This window comes from Oncorhynchus kisutch, linkage group LG7 (genome assembly GCF_002021735.2).
Source record: "Oncorhynchus kisutch isolate 150728-3 linkage group LG7, Okis_V2, whole genome shotgun sequence".
Taxonomy (NCBI): domain Eukaryota; kingdom Metazoa; phylum Chordata; class Actinopteri; order Salmoniformes; family Salmonidae; genus Oncorhynchus; species Oncorhynchus kisutch.
In genome coordinates this window covers 10,971,319-10,989,888 of record NC_034180.2, presented here as the reverse complement: position 1 = coordinate 10,989,888, position 18,570 = coordinate 10,971,319, and the positions used below count along the sequence as shown (strand labels likewise).

Below are 18,570 nucleotides of genomic sequence, written 5' to 3'. Positions count from 1 at the left end.
GTGGGATTAAAACTACGCAGAACGGTACAAGGAGAACTTGATTGTTTGGTTTAATAGGAATTGTATCTCACAAACTAGCCCGAACCAGTGCAAGAGAGATGTTTTTTGCTGATCTGATCTTGGGTCATTTTCTCAACTAATGGTTAAGTATAGGATTGGGGAGGGGAAACTAGATCTGTACCTAGGGGAAACTTCAGACAGAACACAAGCCATGCAACCTTTAGGTGGCACGGTAATAGTAGAGCCAGACTGAATAAATGAATTTGCTGTCGTTAATTTTCACGAGGCCGTTGGCATTTTGAGCAGAGCGGTTGCTTTTCAATCAGACACAGGCCGTCTGGCTTTGTTTTAAATGCTTGCTTTGTGGACAGTAGTCTGTGTTGCGGGTTGTTGCTCAGTTTTACGAGAGCAACAAGGCAAGTGCTTATTTAAGCTGGGATGTGGACCAAGATGAGCAATGGGTGGCCAGATGTCAGGGCCAGTATTCATAAAGCGTGCTGAGCTAGGATCAGGTCCCCTCTAATCTCTCTTGGACAGATCTACGTAAACACAACTGGTTCTGTAGAGTCTGTCGGGACTGAGCGGGATGCATAGGATAACGAGCAGCGGTTATTTGGAGAAAAAAATCATGTTTTTGCAGGTGTTGGGGTCTTATGAATTTCGGAATGGGAGGGGACTTTCGCCCATAACTTACAAAGAGAGAAGGTGGAGCTCCTCGTTCTAGCATTTCTTGATCCCTTCTCTAAACATGTATGGACCCAGAACTTAATCGAGCAGCTGACCATTTAAGCAATATTTCAGTTCAGTTAACCGATCAGGTTCCCTCTGTCCATATATTTGTATTCATTATGATCTAAAAGGCAAACCTGATACTAGATCAGCACTCCTACTGAGACGCTTTATCGATATGGGCTGAGCTGGAAGCAGAAGTAAAAGAGACACGAAATAGCCTAGTACTTATTATTACTGTATAACTGCTGTATATCTTGTATCAAAAGCGACAACTTGTTTACGATGCGATGGAGTTTATTTTAACATAGCAGTTACATAGCATCAGATAGTTCGTGGGTGCTGAGTCTTATCGTGAGTGCTCTTTCTCCCTTTCCCCCTCAATCTCGCCCCCCCTCTCTCCTTGAGTGGAGTGACCATTTTTTTTCTCATAAAAATGTTTTCCGGTGGTTGGAGTGGTCTGGATTTTTTTTCCCATGGCGACAGAGATAAAGAGAGCGAGAGATCAGGAGTCTCATAAATAGTCATGTGATTGCCACTATCTCCAGTGTCCCTATGTCCTGAATAGAGGTTGACCGATTAATCGGAATGGCCGATTTAATTAGGGCCGATTTATTATTTTATTTTTAAGTTTTCATAATTATCGGTAATCTGCATTTTGGGACACCGATCATGGCCGATTTTATATTGCACTCTGTGAGAAGACTGCGTGGCAGGCTGACGACCTGTTATGTGAATGCAGCAAGGAGCCAAGGTAAGGTGCTAGCTAGCATTAAACGTATCTTATAAAAAAACAATCAATCTTAACATAATCACTAGTTAACTACACATGGTTGATGATATTACTAGTTTATCTAGCTTGTCCTGCGTTGCATATAATCGATGCGATGCCTGTTAATTTATCAATGAATCATAGCCTACTTCGCCAAACTGGTGATTTAACAAGCGCATTCGCAAAAAAAGCACTGTTGTTGCACCAATGTGTACCTAACCATAAACATCAACGCCTTTCTTAAAATCAATACACAAGTAAATATTTTAAAACCTGCATATTTACTTAAAATTGCCTGCTAACATGAATTTATTTTAACTAGGTGAATTGTCACTTCTCTTGCGTTCTGTGCAACAGAGTCAGGGTATATGCAGCAGTTTGGGCCACCTGGCTCGTTGCGAACTGTGTGAAGACTATTTATTCCTAACACAGACAGCCAACTTCGCCAAACGGGGGATGATTTAACAAAAGCACATTTGCGAGAAAAAGCACAATCGTTACACGAATGTACCTAACCATTAACATCAATGCCTTTCTTAAAGTCAATACACAGAAGTATATTTTATTAAACGAAATCCAGGTTAGCAGGCAATATTAAACTAGGGAAATTGTGCCACTTATCTTGCGTGCGTTACACGAATGTACCTAACCATAAACATCAATGCCTTTCTTAAAGTCAATACACAGAAGTATATTTTATTAAACGAAATCCAGGTTAGCAGGCAATATTAAACTAGGGAAATTGTGCCACTTATCTTGCGTGCATTGCACGCAGAGTCAGGGTAAATGCAACAGTTTGGGCCGCCTGGCTCGTTGCGAACTAATTTGCCAGAATTTTATGTAATTATGACATAACATTGAAGGTTGTGCAATGTAACAGGAATATTTATGCCAGCCGTTCGATAAAATATGGAACGGTTCCGTATTTCACTGAAAGAATAAACCGTTTTGTTTTCAAAATTATAGTTTCCGGATTTGACCATATTAATGATCTAACGCTCATACTTCTGTGTGTTGTGTTATGTTATAATTAAGTATATGATTTCATATTTGATAGAGCAGTCTGACTGAGCGGTGGTAGGCAGCTGCAGGCTTGTAAGCATTCATTCAAACAACACTTTTGTGCATTTGCCAGCAGCTCTTCGATGTGCTTCAAGCATTGAGCTGTTTATGACTTCAAGCCTGTTAACTCCTGAGATTAGTTAGCGGGGTGCGTGCTAATAGCGTTTCAATCGGTGACGTCACTCGCTCTGAGACCTTGAAGTAGTTGTTCCCCTTGTACTGCAAGGGCCACGGCTTTTGTGGAGCGATGGGTAACGATGCTTCGAGGGTGGCTGTTGTCGATGTGTTCCTGGTTCGAGCCCAGGTAGGAGCGAGGAGAGGGACGGAAGCTATACTGTTACACTGGCAATACTGAAGTGCTTATAAGAACATCCAATAGTCAAAGGGATATGAAATACAAATGGTATAGAGAGAGTCCTATAATTACTATATTAACTACAACCTAAAACGTCTTACCTGGGAATATTGAAGACTCATGTTAAAAGGAACCACCAGCTTTCATATGTTCTCATGTTCTGAGCAAGGAACTTAAACATTAGATTTTTTACATGGCACATATTGCATTTTTACTTTCTTCTCCAACACTTTGTTTTTGCATTATTTAAACCAAATTGAACATGTTTGATTATTTATTTGAGGCTAAATTGATTTATTATATTAAGTTAAACTAAAAGTGTTAATTCAGTATTGTTGTAATTGTCATTATTACAAATAAATAAATACACATTTAAATCAACCGATTTAATCAGTGTCTGCTTTTTTTGGCCCTCCAATAATCGGTATCGGCGTTGAAAAATCATAATCGGTCGACCTCTGCTGGGTGGAGATGGTACATGGCCATTAAGGCCAGGTTGTTCTTCAAGATGTTCAAACATTCATAGATGACCATCAGGGTCATTCAGAGGTCGAGACAGCAGGTGCAGGGGAGAGAGAGAGTCAAAAACAGCAGGTCCCGGGACAAGGTGGCACATCCGGTGAACAAGTCAGGGTTCCCAAGCCGCAGGCAGAACAGTTGAAACTGGAGCAGCAGCAGGACCAGGTGGACTGTGGACAGCCAGGAGTCATCAGGCCAGGTAGTCCTGAGGCCTCTGGGAGGGGGGGAATAACACTATGCTAACTTTAACTGTATGTAGGCAGGCTCCTTACACTATTTTCAGTGCAGGTTGCTCTTGTAACCCTGGCTACACCCAAAGAGACTGCTTTCCAGAGTTGAGCACAGCAGCACACCAATTTATTCTAGTGATAGTAATACATCTACATGCCCTCGTACACTCACACACGCTGTGAGACCTGGATGTGTGCTGTACTGAGCCCAGGAGGAGCTGGTGCTGAGATGTGCTCTTTGGTCCATATCGCGCACACAACTGTCAGATTTATTGCACTGCTCATCTACATGATCTAACGCTTACTTGCATAGATACCACACACACACACACACACACACAGGAGGTGGTGGTGCTGAGACGTGCAGTTTTGGGCCGTATGGAACATCACGCCTCTCCTCCCATTAATGTACCAACATAGTTAAAGAGCCAGGGTTTAGTGTTCAATGGAGCTCAACAGAGAGGATGGCGTCTTGTCTCGAACTATACCCTAGACTAGAACCTTAGCGGGCTACCTCTTTTCATCCCCAGCCCCAAGCTAGTCTGTTTTTAAAAGGGGGGAGAAGTATGCCTTTTGTCCTTGAAGTGTAGCACTCCAAAGTAGGTCCTGCCACGACGTAATACTGTAGCCAAATGGGCGCAGGTAAAAAGATGGGCACATAGGATTTGTGGCAAGCGTGTCCTCTATAAAACTCTATTTGCAAAGATGTGCCCTCTATCCAACTGTAACAGCACTTGCAGTTCTTCTGTATTGAGGGAATGTTACACGCATCCTTGAATTTGACCTAGTAATTTGCGTCACTGTGTAGTGAGCCTCCTGGACCGTTGTCCCAAGACAAGATGTCATGCATTGTACTGATATGGATTGAAAGTACCCTTGGATATAGTGACGCACTTAATGATGCAGTGGTAATGTTCCGATTTCAATGTCTGGGCTACAACATTACTAGCTTTGTCTGGTTAGAGCTGGAGTTACAAGGATGATTCACCATGAACGTTGTGGAACCACCACTGGCAGTAATGTATACACACACAATAGTGCCGATAGGTCAGTGAATGGGGTGTGTGTACAGCAGCACTGGCAAGCTAGTGAGTAGATGAGCTCTATCCAGTCTGCCGGTCTCCATCCTGCCTCTGTCAGCAGCGTTGTCTTGTACCTTCTCCATTGTGTCCACAGACAGAGACACACACACACACTCCGATCTCCCAGTCCACACAGTCCTATTGTGACAGTGGGTTAAATGCTTCATTACAGAACGCGACACACACACAAGCCACACTCTTCTTCTCGCCGCCCACACAGAAAACAATTGTGACAGTAGGGCTAGTGCTTCATCAGGCAGCCATAAACGCACTACCTCAGCCTCTCTAGCTCCCAGTCATTGTCAACACATTGTCACACACACACCAACCACTGCCTCTCAGCACGTTGTTCAATCGAGCACGCACTGCTGTACAAACAGGCTGCGTCCCAAATGGCACCCTATTCCCTCCTCAGTGCACTACTTTTGACCAGGGTCCATGAGGCTCTAGTCAAATGTAGTGCACTATATAGGGTGCCATGAGACTGATGCATAGCCTAATTTCTCCTGAATGCTTACAGGTTTTCCGAATAAGGCCTGTGTACGCGCACTGCGCATACAGTAGTTTTTGTAAACAACGATCCCTGCATCAATATTGCTAAAGCAGGATTGATTGAATCCAGCCCTCCACAAAAAGTGACTTTAAATACCCAGTCATGTGTCCCTCTCGCTCCATGAGTGGTGTTCTCTTGTCTTACTACACAGCTAGTATTTGCTTCAGCTTGGCCAAACTAGGCTATAGGCCTAACTAAGACCAGTAAAGCTAGTTTATTTGCCGAGCTGCCTGGGCTGGCACCCTCACCCAGCTGGGTCAGATTGGTTTGGGCTGAGGAGACCCCTACCGGATCTAGTTTCAACTGGTTTTTAATGGCTTGTATAACTTTGAGGGTGCAATCAACATCATCTTTCGTCTGGTTGATGTGTGTGTGTGTGTGATGCTGGCTATTAGTAGATGTGCGTGCGTCTCAGTGGCGTGTACAGTGTGTAATTTCTGGATTTAGTCAGACGGCTATGATGAATCCATCATGCCCCTCTGTGTGTGTGTTACGTAAGTTTAATTTCTACAACCCTCCAGGTACAGAGGCCTTTTCTGTTTCCACTCTCCAGAATGCTCCCTCTATAACATCACAGTTGAATTAAAGCATTCTACTGATTGAGGGAGAGGCTTCTTTCTCCAGCCCGAGGAGTCTTATCTCGAGGTGTGTCACCACTCTTGCTAGGCCTGAGAAATCACATATTGGGGTCTGGCAGGAGAAGTGGTATGTCGTGGTGATTGCTTATATCGTCGACATTTCTCTGGGCTTCAGGGCCCATAAATCATCTAGTAGGAGTGCTGATCTAGGATCAGGTCCCCATGTCCATGTAGTCTTATTCATTATGATTTAAAAGGCCAAACTAACTGATCCTAGATCAGCACTCTGAGACGATTAATGAATATAGGCCCAGCAGTGTACAAATTATATATCAAGGCGTGTTGACGCTCCCTCATCTGGCGATGCCCAGACATGTTTTAGTTTGAGATACTGACGTCTGTCATCTTTGATGCGTTGCCATAACGGTACATACAAAACCCGCTATCTCGAAGCTACATTCCAGGAAAAGACTGGATGTGCTTCCTCCATCTGTCATCTGTGAAGTCTTAACTAAAAAAATAAAACAAGTGTTAAAATAGGCCCATGAGCACTTCCCTTCAGTGGGTACAGTCTATTCTGTCGTTTTTTGGAGGTCAGTTTTTGAGTCCATGTTTGATTTTCCATCTAGAATCCAACCCATGAGTGATTATTTACCCACAGAGCATGCTTGTTTTTAGTTGCTCAGTTGAGCCGACCGTGGTGGCACCAACGACCGGAGTACAGCAGTTGACCTCTGTGTTCGAACGAACTCAACTTGAGGGTCTGCTTCAGTACTGTTTGAGTGAGCGAGAGGAGATCAGCCCAACTCGCTATGAAATAAGATGCCCAACTCAAACTAATTCTGTGTGCGAAGGAATGTCGCTAAAGCCCAATATACACACTTCCTCAGTCTCTGTTTATGTGGTCTTTTTGTAAAGCTGAAAGACAAGTTACAACCTCGGTGTGTTTCCGTTTGTATATTTGTACTGCTGAACGACAAATGTCCTCGACAAGGATAACGTGGCCTTGCTTGCATCCCAAATACCACCATATTCCCAACATAGGGCTTTGGCCAAAAGCAGTGCGCTATGGGTAGTACACTATATAGGGAATAAGGTGCCGTTTTGGTTGCATCCCTTTTCCACAGGACAGCAGCAGTGGTTGGCTGTTTACGTTCTGTTTTTCCGCCCTGCTTTTCCCTCTCCTCTCAATCTCTCAATAAACTACAGTAGCTGTGGTTGTTTTGCTGCCTTGCTAACCCTGCCCTTCTCTCTCTGTCTGTGTCAACAGATATGTGCGGTGTGCTTGGAGGAGTTCAAACAGAAAGACGAGCTGGGGATTTGCCCGTGCAAACACGCCTTTCACAGGAAGTAAGTACGCCAGAGGACTGGCTGATGCCCCCACACTGTACACAGAGCCTGTGGATGGGGCCTAGCCCAGTTAATCCTAGGCTGTCTTCCAGACTCAGCCCCAGTCTCACAATAACATTAAACAGTGCTGTTGAGCGCCATCTACATAACCCAGTGTAATTGCCACACCCTGTACACAGAGCCCCTTTCCCACCCAAACTGCGATTCCAAAGGATCACCCAGTTGCACAATAGGTTCTGTTGATGAATGAGTATGTTGGTCAAACTGGACCCAAAATGGTACACAGAGCCCTTCCCATCCAAACTGTAATTCCAACTCACTCATCCTAATGTAATTCACACACACTGTACTCAGCCCAGTCGCACAATAACAATAATATTGGTCTGTTGTTGATGAGCTTGAGGGGCAAAGTGGGTCCAAAATGGTGGACGACCTCTTCACACAAAGCGCTTATCATCAACAGTTAGTCCAGTGATTCCAGGGCACTCAGCCCCAGTTGCACAATAACAGTAACTTCTGTTGAGGGGCAATGTGGACCGGACCCCTCCTCACACTAAGTCAAACATGTTATGATTCGGCTGCAAAAGTGATGGTCCCCTTACTACCATTTCTTCACCGTTATCTACAGTACCCACCCCTCTAAGTAGAGTAACCCGACACACGATAACAGAGAGCGAGACTGAAGAAATCCGTGAGGGGGGGGGGGGTGGTGAATGCGATGAAGAGAGCGCGATTACAGGGAAAGGAAATGACAGACCGAGAGCAACCTGGGGCCAACCTGGCAACCTGGGCCCCCCCCCCCCCGGCATGACAATTTAAATTGGGCTGTTTACGTCGAGTCTTGGCCGAGTTTTTACCACATGTCAGGAGCAGGGGCGGGGCCCACTCAATCACAACACACTGACTTGCATGTCAACACACCACTGATTGTGTGTGGCCCTCTGGGACAGTGCAGAGAACTAGATGATGCTAGAGAGCAGAAGATTTATGAACTACCCCCACCTCCCTCTGTCCGCCTCATATGCAACCCTCTAGTAGGGGACCGTGAGAAGGAAGCACAGTGGCACAGTCCCTCTCCCCCTTCACTCCTATGTGTGAATCCCTTCCCACCCCTGTGGGACCAGAGTGTACCAAAATAGAACTGCCAGCCCCACTGTAAATAATTCAGTAGCGACGAACACGCCACGCCGCCCCCACCCACTTCTGACTGAGTGATGGGCAAAAGCTCTCGTTTAGCGTCCCAAATGGCACTCTATTCCCTATTTAGTGCAGACGTTTTTGCACCCTGTTCCCTATTTAGTGCACAGTATACCGTGCCATTTGGGACGCGCCCCTAGTCTAGGTCCCATCAACCTACTGTACTGACTCACTCTCTGTTCAGTTAACAATGCATAGCACAGAGCATCCTTATTCAGTAGGGCTGAACATGTGGGGAACACACACATTGGAGAATGACTGAGCTATTTCTAGCTGCTATGCGGAACAGTCTGCCCTGTGGAATAAGCCCCCTGGTCTTCTAGTGCTAGCTCTTTGTGAGCAGTCAGCAATAGATCAGCTGGATGCAGCAGTCAGACCTGAACTGAGAGGGCTAGTGTTTAGATAGACAACACTAGAAACACACGCGTCTAGTTGGTGTCACCCACATTTGCAAGTGATGATTTAAGCCTAGGGGTTAAGGGAGTTGGGTTAGTAACTAAAAGGTTGCTGGTTTGACTCCCTGAGCCGACTAGGTGAAACATCTGACGATGTGCCCCTTGAGCAAGGCACTTAGCCATGATTGCTCCTGTAATTCGCTCTGGATAAGAGCGTCTGCTATATGACCCTAAAGATTAACCATCTTGTTTCTCTCTCTCCCTCCCCATCCTCTCTCTCCCTGTCCTTACTTCCTCCCTCCTCCGCCCACCCCTGTCTCTCTCTGGCAGGTGCCTCATTAAGTGGCTGGAGGTGAGGAAGGTGTGCCCGCTGTGCAACATGCCTGTTCTGCAGCTCGCCCAACAGGCGGGCATCACCATCGACGTCACCGTGCCCATACAGCAGCACCTGCCAGGCGTGGAAAATCTGGTGTAGCGCAAACTGCAGTGCTCACACACACACACACACACACACACACACACACACACACACACACGACTACACACACATGTACAGGTACACTTATGCCTCGATCACACCGACAGCATCATTGCATTTTTGGTACACCAGAAGTACATTCATTTCCAATGGAATGCTGTGTTTACCTGGCATACGTTCGATGCTGCATCAAATTGTATGCGTAGGCGGCTTGACAGAAATGGTGGCAGAAGGGGAATGCTGAAATTTGTTGCACACATATCCAGATGATGCTGTGCACCATTTTGCGCAATGACTCTGTAGGTGCGATCGAGGCGTTATATATGATTAAAAGACAGGACAGACAATGGAGGAACACAACAGTGTTACGATGCGGACAGGTACTCACGGCGACGAAGAAGTGAGTCTGCTGCCTCTCCTCCTCTCATCTCTCTGCCTTGGTGGATTCACATAATGATTTTTTTTATATATAATTACGGTTCTTTTTATTGACAATTACATTTTTTCTTGTGGACACAGCCGTGGTCACTATTCTGACCGTTTCACAACCAAAGCACTTTTCTGGGGACACCAGCGCGTGATGAATAAGAGACATAAAAACCAACAACTACCACACGTTGATATGAAAATGGCTTCATCGTTTCGTTTTCTTTTTAACGACTAAACGACTTGTATTTTTTTTTATTTTTTCTACAAGCACTTTAAACATTTTACTCAAACTTAAATTGCTTGTGAGGAGGTTGTAGTAGCAACAAGGTTATTTTATTATTACGATTAACTTTTTTTGTGTGTACATACAGAGCCACATGAGTTAATTTTATAGTTGAGTGAAGATTTTTTTTTTTCGGGGGGGCCAATACTATCTTAAAGGGACAGTAGCCTCCAAATTAATTGACTTTGGGATGCTCAAGGAACTGCAGAATTCTGTGGCCTGATCCTCCCTCTCACTCACACATGCAAAAAAGGATATTGGAGGTGTGTTTATGAAGGGAGGGTCACCCCAACCTCAGTACTTGGTGTTTAAACAACTTAATGTGAATTAAGAGAGCAATGGGTTCGAATGTGGGGTTGTGACTAGGATGTGATTCACCGGTGCATCCGACTCTGCGTCCCCTCTTGCATATGAAGGTTGTACAGTTTCTTACTCACTGCACACCTCAGCGTCTGCGTTCCCAAATGGTACCCTATTCTCTAAAAAGTGCACTATTTGGGACACAGACTTTATTTACCACAAGGCTTTTCTGTGGCCACTTTCACGGTCTGCATCTGTCATTACAGAAAAAAAGTTACTATTCTGTTTGTGAACTAATTGTCAAAACGCAACAATGCAGAGGTCGTATTTTCATTGAAAGATTTTTCACTCCAAGGTTTTTATAAGGGTCGACTCAAATTAAAATAGTAGAATTACCCAGATACACACTCTCCAACTGTGGAGGGGTCCTGGCCTCAGTCACTTCCTGTGGACGAGCGACCAGGGAAGTAAGAGTAACCCAACACCCCGAGCCCATGGCACCCCTAGAGCTAACATCCAATCATATGCCTCTGTTCTTGTTACATAAGAACCCCCCCCCCCCCCCTCTCCCCCAGCCCGCAGCACTCCCAAAGCATTACTCATTCAGCTTGTGGCAACGGAGCGCTATGAAAACACATAGTTGGAAGACTCCTCTTTTGGTTTTCTATGTTTAAAAATACATCCCTCTCTTGCTGTCCTCTGGTTTGAGTTTGAATGAGGTTTAGCCTGATGTAAGTCTAAAACAACTATCCCAATCTACACACTAAATAGTGAACAAGAGTACTTCACATAATGACGAGATGAATTATATTCCATATGGTCTCCGACGTGATCATGTCTAGAATCATATATTCTATAGGCTAATCTTTATGAAACCTAGAACAAATACTGGGCCACTGAGGCAGGGGGTTCTTAAACTTTTCTAGTTTGAGCCCCAAATTTGAAATTGATCATCCTCCCCTGACCCAAATGGTCCTCCAACAACCCAAATGAAGAAGAAATAGGGTGTGATTATATTCTCACATGCCCAGAGCCCACTTTGGGTCCCGACCCATAGTTTAAGAAACCCTCCACTAAGGCATTGTTGCATTTTGACTGCTATACATTAAACGTATAAAACCAGACAAGTTTGCTCAGTTCATTGCATTTCCAACTTTTGACACAGAATGATGGTAGTGAACGCTACAGGGCTACACAACACGGCCTTGGAACGTGAACGGCTTGGTGAAATGTATCAATCTGTGACACTATGCAAACTAAGCAACAAACCCCGTCTCTTGTTTGCGAGCCCTTACTGATGTCGTAACAGGAGCACCCGGGGATTCACTTCATTCTCAATTCAGTCAACGATTCAAAGCTGCTTCTGTGATTAGTAATTACTAAACGCTATTTAGCTTTAGCTTAACATTGATCTAATTAGGCTATGAGGGATGTAGGCTAAGCATCTAGTTCAAATCCTGGCAGCAGTACGTTCCCAGTAGATGTCATTGAGCTGGTATAGGCCCTGGTCAGCAGTCGTAGAGAATAGCAGTGTTTTAGCAGGCTCATTCTAGCGCTTTCCCCAATCGCTCTCTCCACACTGGTGTTTTGTTCACCGCTACACACACACACACACCAACCCCTCTACCCTTGTGCTTTGTTCCACCACCTTTTGTGGGATCACTGTAGTAAAAGTGCTGTGTGATAGTTTGGAACCGAGGGGGATAGTGTCCCATAGGTCAGGGGTCAGCTTGTGTCAAAGGTCACAGACTAGATCTAGGTGATGGGTCATAATAATGCCGTTCAATACAACTTTATAAGGCAGCCTGGTCTGTCCTAACAGGTTCGATTTGGTTCTTCCCTCCTTAAGTGTTTGTAACTTTTCAGGAACCCGGCGTTTTCAGTGCTGAGCATCAGGCCCAGCTCCAGAACCACTGTGCTTGTGTCTCCTACAAATGGAATGGTATTCTTAGAATTCTAGTCATTCTATGAACTGTCTTCCATTTTTGAAGTGTTAAGACCACAGAGTCATCAACCACCCAACGAAATTGACTGTGTCCATTGGCTTCACTTTCGAACAACAACCGAGAGGAACGTTAGCCTACTGTAGCTAGCTGGTGAAATGAATAGTTGGAACATGTTGCCGCCAATATCAGAAACAATGTCTCCCCCGCCCCACCCAATAATATCTGTTGTATTTGAGGAGGATGACAATTTCAATTATTATATTTTTTTTACTTGTGCTTTTACTTACGATGTGTGTTTACTTTGGCCATTTGTTTGAAGAGACACTAGTCTGGCTGAATGTGGAATGAGAAAAACCATAACCTTTTTATTGAAGGAGCCCGCCGTTGCTAGCATGTGCGGGCCGCTTCGGTACCCGTTTGACTCTTCTTGGTTCTGCTGTGTGGCTACACACACACACATTTGCCTCGCAGGAACCAATGGAGGTGTCACCCTTTCTGTATATCACTCAAATAGAAGTATATAACACCTCCTTTGTACGAAGAGACTTCAACTCAGATATCCATCTCAAAACTCCCACGTTTGACTGGTCCAAAGTTATCTTTTGACAACAAGCCCCACCACTTTCTTATTCCCTTAAGACTCCTATATTGTAACCCGTAGCCAACAGGAAACACAGCCAGTCTTGAAGCTTCATCCTCTACTACGTGTGGTTGTCTCCGAGTTGACAGTTTAGAGGGAGATATGAGATAGGACTGGGAGACACCGATCATGTGAAAGCATGCGATGAAATGGCACCTGCAACCAATTTTACCATTGTAATTGTACATAGAGTAGTAGCAGTGTTGGTAGGAAGGCATACTGCATAAACACTTTTTACTGTGAGGGGTTGTGCATTGTGCACCGATAATTCTTCCATTGAAAACACTGCATCTGCGCACTTACAACTGCCATTTGCCCATCCGAGAATTGTAACAATGCCAGCCATTTTGTAATGTTCTCTTTCAAATGAGAGTTGAAGGTCAGAAGAGAAACCTTTATCTATTAAAACCCATCATTTCTTCCTGTGTAACTCCCTAATCCTTCCCCCACTCTTCTCGGGCCAGACAACATGGTTCTAGGTTCTCTCCGAGTCCTGGAAAGTAGCCACGGTCAAGTGCCAGAACAGCAGGCAGTTATAGGCCCTTACGCAAGAGGAAGGAATAATGTGTATATTCATAGTGAATAATCACCTGTCATCTACTAGTTATTACTGCACAAGTTACCAGGCCAAATCTATTTGAAAAACATTGGGAGTTTGGACGGTTGACGAATTTAGTGATGAGTCACCCTACTGTAATCTCCATGGACGTCAGCACTGTTCCAGAGAACGCCAGGCCATTGGGCTGTAATATTAAAGGACTATGATGTACTTGCTTCAATATCATGAATTACTGAGAGCAGAGTGAGGCTCTTTGTCACCACAGCAACCAAATTACGTAATAACGTGCCCCTTATCACGTGTCCTTTCTATAAGGTGCTTTTCTCTCAGAAAGTATACCCAGAGACAGAAGAGGAAGTGGGACATCCCGCTCCCTTGTTTATTTTCTGTTTCAATGGAAGCCAAATGAACTAAGTAGACCAGACCAAGCTGCTATCGCATTGGTGTCTTCAGTAGAGCCATCCCCTTAAGTAGACATTCTATTCAATGGTAAACGGCCTGAGTCAACCATCTTTTGTATACCTAGCTGTTGGCAGCCATTTTGTGGGCCAGGCCTCAAGGTCAAAGCTGTGTAATTGGCCACTTTGGCCTCTAACACGTCACTGCCTCACTGAAAACTCTCAATGTTGTGTATGGTGTGCATTTATTCAGTGTATAGTTCTTGTAGTGCACCCCCCCCCCCTTCTCTCCCTTTAAGTACATCCCCTGTCTCGCCCCTACCCCACTTTAACCCAACCTCTCACTATGTCCAATAGCCACCACCTTCTTCTCTCAATAAATCAACCTACCCCACCATCTTACCCCAACCTCCCACTTTATCCACCAGCCCTTTCTTCCCTTGATGGGTGAACCCTACCCCATCCTCATGGGGGGGGGGGGGGGTCTACCCATCCTACCCTGTGATATAACATTGTTTATAAAATTAAGAATTCTGCAGCAGAATATTTTTGAAGAAATTTGCTGTACAGTATTTGTAAGCTCTATTTTTGTATATTTAATTGCCATTTTGGAAAGAAAAAGTAATGAATGCATTTATTTTGCTAATTGTTTTATTCATAATGTTTTTTTGCATGTGACTGACTTGAACTGTAAATAAAATTACCACGTTTTGGAAATAATGACTGCTCATGCTTTTAGTAAAGTTCCTTTACGTGGTTGTAGCAGCATCCTTAAAGGGACAATACGGGATTTAAACAGCAGTGGCTCACCGCCTCATTGTTTGTAAAAGGATGGGGCTGGTGAAATGGAACCACTCCAATCCCAGATTGCGCCTTTAACATTGTACTGCAGCGGAAGGTAATTGTTTACCATGTCAAATAGTTAGCCAGATCTCGTGATCCTGAATATGTGGTAATACTCTGGGGGGGAATACTATGAAGGAAGCTATACTAAACAAAAATATAAACCATTTCTAAAGAAGGGGTGTGGATCAGAAAACCAGTCAGTAGCTGGTGTGACCGCCATTTGCCTTATGCAGCGTGACATCTCCTTCGGCATAGAGTTGTGGAATGTTGTCCAAAGTTGCTGGATATTGTCGGGAACTGGAACACGCTGTCGTACACATCGATCCAGAGCATCCCAAACATGCTCAATAGTGACACATCTGGTGAGTATGCAGGCCATGGAAGAATAGAGACATTTTCAGATTCCGGGAATTGTGTACACAGTGTGACATGGGGCCGTACATTATCATGCTGAAACATGAGGTGATGGCGGCGGGTAAATGGCACGACAACGGGCCTCAGGATCTCGTCACGGTTTCTCTGCATTCAAATTGCCATCAATAAAATGCAGTTTTTTTTGTCCGTAGATATGGTGTGTGAGAGGCTTTTAGAAGTGCCGTCTTTATTTTATTATCGCCATGCCATCTTTGTACACAAGTACCTTTTCCCCCTAATCTTATTTAAATAATTGTATTAAGTCATACAAAAGTTTTACTGTGCATCAGTGGAGTTAATCTCAAGAACATGGCAGCGCTGTTCTTGGCGAGAGAATTGCCACAGACCTGACTCACCAGCTCTTAACATCAAGCTGCCGATACAGAATTCATCTTAACAAATCCACCAGATCCCAGAAATCATTCTTTCCCACCAGTCAGTGGAGGCTGCTGAGGGGGGAGGACTGCACATAATAATGGATGGAAAGGGGTCGAAGGAATGGCATCGGCCACATCGAAACCAAATCGTTGACGTGTTTGATACCATTCCATTGACTCCATTCAAGCCATTATTATGAGCCATCCTCCCCTTAGCAGCCACCACTGCCACCAGTATAAGTCAATTGAATAAATAACTGGTCAACCCCTCCCAGAATTTCCAAACTGAATTGCGGAAGGTATCCATGCGTTCTCTGCTGTAGTATCTTGTGATGTATTTATGCACCTATTGGTGATGCCGTTTGCTGAGATGTAATACCTTTCCAGAAAGGGGGACACACAACAAATACTTCTGAATAATTATGACACAATCTATGCGAGAGGGAGGGCATCTGATTAAATTTGTCCCCAACTCGCAGCTCAGACACTTCATTCAGGATAAATGCAGTTGGCCCACCCACGGAGCAAGTTAGTTCGGAAGGATTCGTTGCCATAGAAATGTACCTGGCTAAAAGGTGAGACACTTTGGTGGTACTGGTTATCCCCGGTTGTCCAAAAGATACCTTAGGTAATGCCTCAAACCCGATTTTGTAGTATAGGACTTTGGTATGACGTAATACCAAGGGTGGAAATGTCTTTAAGTGACTGATCAAGACTCTTGGCTCACACACTGCATCACTAGTTGCGTAACACCTACTTGTACAGATGCAGACCCACCCCAAACGAACAGCAACACTCCACATGACATAAATTCGCTTGTGGCCAAACTTGTCAGGTAAGTGCATGGTGTCAGTGTGAACTTCCAGTGTCAGTACACTGGTATTCAGTCGCTGCCGTATCGTTCCTGTTACAATAACAGTAAAAAGTGGGTGGTTTGTCTAATAAATGGCAATTTGTTTATTGTTGATAAATAAGAGTTTACTCGGGCCGTTTGCCATCGGACATTTTTTCTTCAAGGTTCCTGTCTGTGTAAGTGGGCATTTCCTCTTTTGCGTGAGCACGCTTTCCCCCGCGTGAACTCACAGCTCCTTCATATTGGTCACGTCCCACTACTCAGATGTCATCAACTGACAGATTGCTGACAGGTTAGCTGATAGGTATTTTACATAACTGGGGTTGTAAGAGCTTGCAGGCATCAACAACGCCTCGGCAGAGGAATGTGCCCAATATCTGGCATGTTCATGCGAGAGAGGGGACAGTTGGCTCTGGTCTCCTTGTCCCCTCCCGCACGCCCCGAATTTTTGGGGCAGTGAGACCCCCAAAATGAGTGGGGTGTCATACAGTCTCTGCTCACACCTTCCTTACCTCAGAGCTCCACGGCAACAACAGGCCTCAAGAGTGTCTGTACTGTTCTCTCAGCATGCTTTGGCCAATCAGAACGTCTGTACTGCTCCCTCTCAACATGCTTTAGCCAACCGGAGCATCTGCACTGTTCTCTCTCGACATGCTTCAGCCAATTAGAGCCTCTGTACTGTTCCCTTCTCTGTTGTTGAGTGAAATGAAGGATTGGCTGGTTTAGATCCCTCAAACTCTGGACCTCGAAGCCAGATCCACTGCAATGTTTCATTGTTCCCCTCTAATTAGGGACTGATTTAGACCTGGGAGACCAGGTGTTTGCAATTCATTATCAGGTAGAATGGAAAACGAGCATTCTTTGGACCTTGTAGGGTAAGAGTTGAGTACCACTGGTTTAGATTGAGTCTGATAATCATGTTGTACAGGATAAACTGTGATTGACTAAGACTATCATGAGAAATCAGCCAAAATCATTTCTCTACTGGTTTGAGACAAACACATTCTCAGGTTCAAACCAATTTACAGCAGGTCTCCTTTTCTCTGATCTCCTGGGGCCCCTGAGGTATCGAGCACCTCAGAGCAAGAGTACTGATTTAGGATCAGTTTTGTATTTTAGATCACAATCACAAAGGTTACATGGACAGTGAAGACACGATTCTAGATCAGCACTGCTTTATAAAATACGGACCGATTTTAGTACGTAAAGTGGCACCACTAACTTATTACCTGTTGATCTAAACATGAGTTTGTGGATTCTTTATGATGGTCAATCAAGCACCAGAGGTTTACCTTATGTTTTAAGGATATGGGACCCAGAAGGTTAGCCTGGATAAACCAGACTGAACACTGCACTCACCATTGTGCATCCCATCTTTCAGTATGGTGTAACCAGGCTACCACGAGGCGGTGGGTGCTCACATCGCTCTGTCGACATTAAATCATAAGATCTCCATATCGTGTAATGACAACTCATCGACGTCAACATTTGGCAATGAAACCAATGTGTTTACCTGGATGGTAAGTTGAAGGAATGATATGAATAGAGACACGGGTTCTGTTGCTCAGTCCACTTTTACAGCAGTGTGAAATGCAAGCCTTCACTAAAGCCCTCTGGACCACAAATCAAATTGTACGGCCGTTCCTGACGACTTCGCTGTACAGATGGAGAAAAGATGGTGTCCATTTGTCTTGTCATGTGATGGAGTTGATTGTGTGTGTGTGTGTGTAAGGGGGGGGGGGGGGGGTCTAGTTTAGTGTGTCGGTCTGACAGGTGACGAATATATCAAAAGCAGACCAGGGGCCACAAGCCTAACTACCTCGCCCAGTCTCAGCCAGTCTTCAGCATTTGAGGGCCCCGGTTAAAAGTTGTACACCAAAACAGGGACAAGGGTGCCAATAAGGATGCAACCTGTGTTGTTGATGTTTCCCTTTCCCCTGACCAACTGACCTCTCCCAGTCCACACTGTGTTGCGTCTCCTCTGGGTTGTCTTCGAGGAGGTGAGACGATAAGACTAATCAGCCTCTTGACTTCCACCTACTTTCCCCTGCAGTCAGAAAAGAGGATTGGTTCTTTATGGTCAAAGGTCAAATGAAGAGTGGTGTGGTCTGGCTGGGTTGTCCTTTAATTTATAGCCTTTGGTCCTGTCCAGAAACAACCCCTACCGTAGACCAGGGGGATTCCCAAACTCTTTTGCTTTGTAACCCACCAATTGAGTCGCGACC

The 18,570-nt window shown here is 44.8% G+C and overlaps 1 protein-coding gene across 2 annotated transcripts in view; it reads left to right on the top strand.

Annotated features, from left to right (window-relative positions):
• The window catches only part of LOC109894189 (RING finger protein 24-like), a 55,442-nt gene extending 40,867 nt beyond the window's left edge, over positions 1 to 14,575 (top strand). The window contains exons 7-8 of one of the 2 annotated variants that reach the window (XR_004210552.1): positions 7,151 to 7,230; positions 9,153 to 9,353. Coding sequence is in view for 1 of the 2 variants with exons in the window: in XM_020487468.2 (XP_020343057.1) it covers positions 7,151 to 7,230; positions 9,153 to 9,297 (225 nt within the window). In the remaining variant the exon portion in view is untranslated. Of the gene's footprint in view, positions 1 to 7,150; positions 7,231 to 9,152 lie in introns of both variants that reach the window. The other variant, XM_020487468.2, reaches the window with a different exon arrangement.
• Positions 14,576 to 18,570: the final 3,995 nt, after the last annotated feature.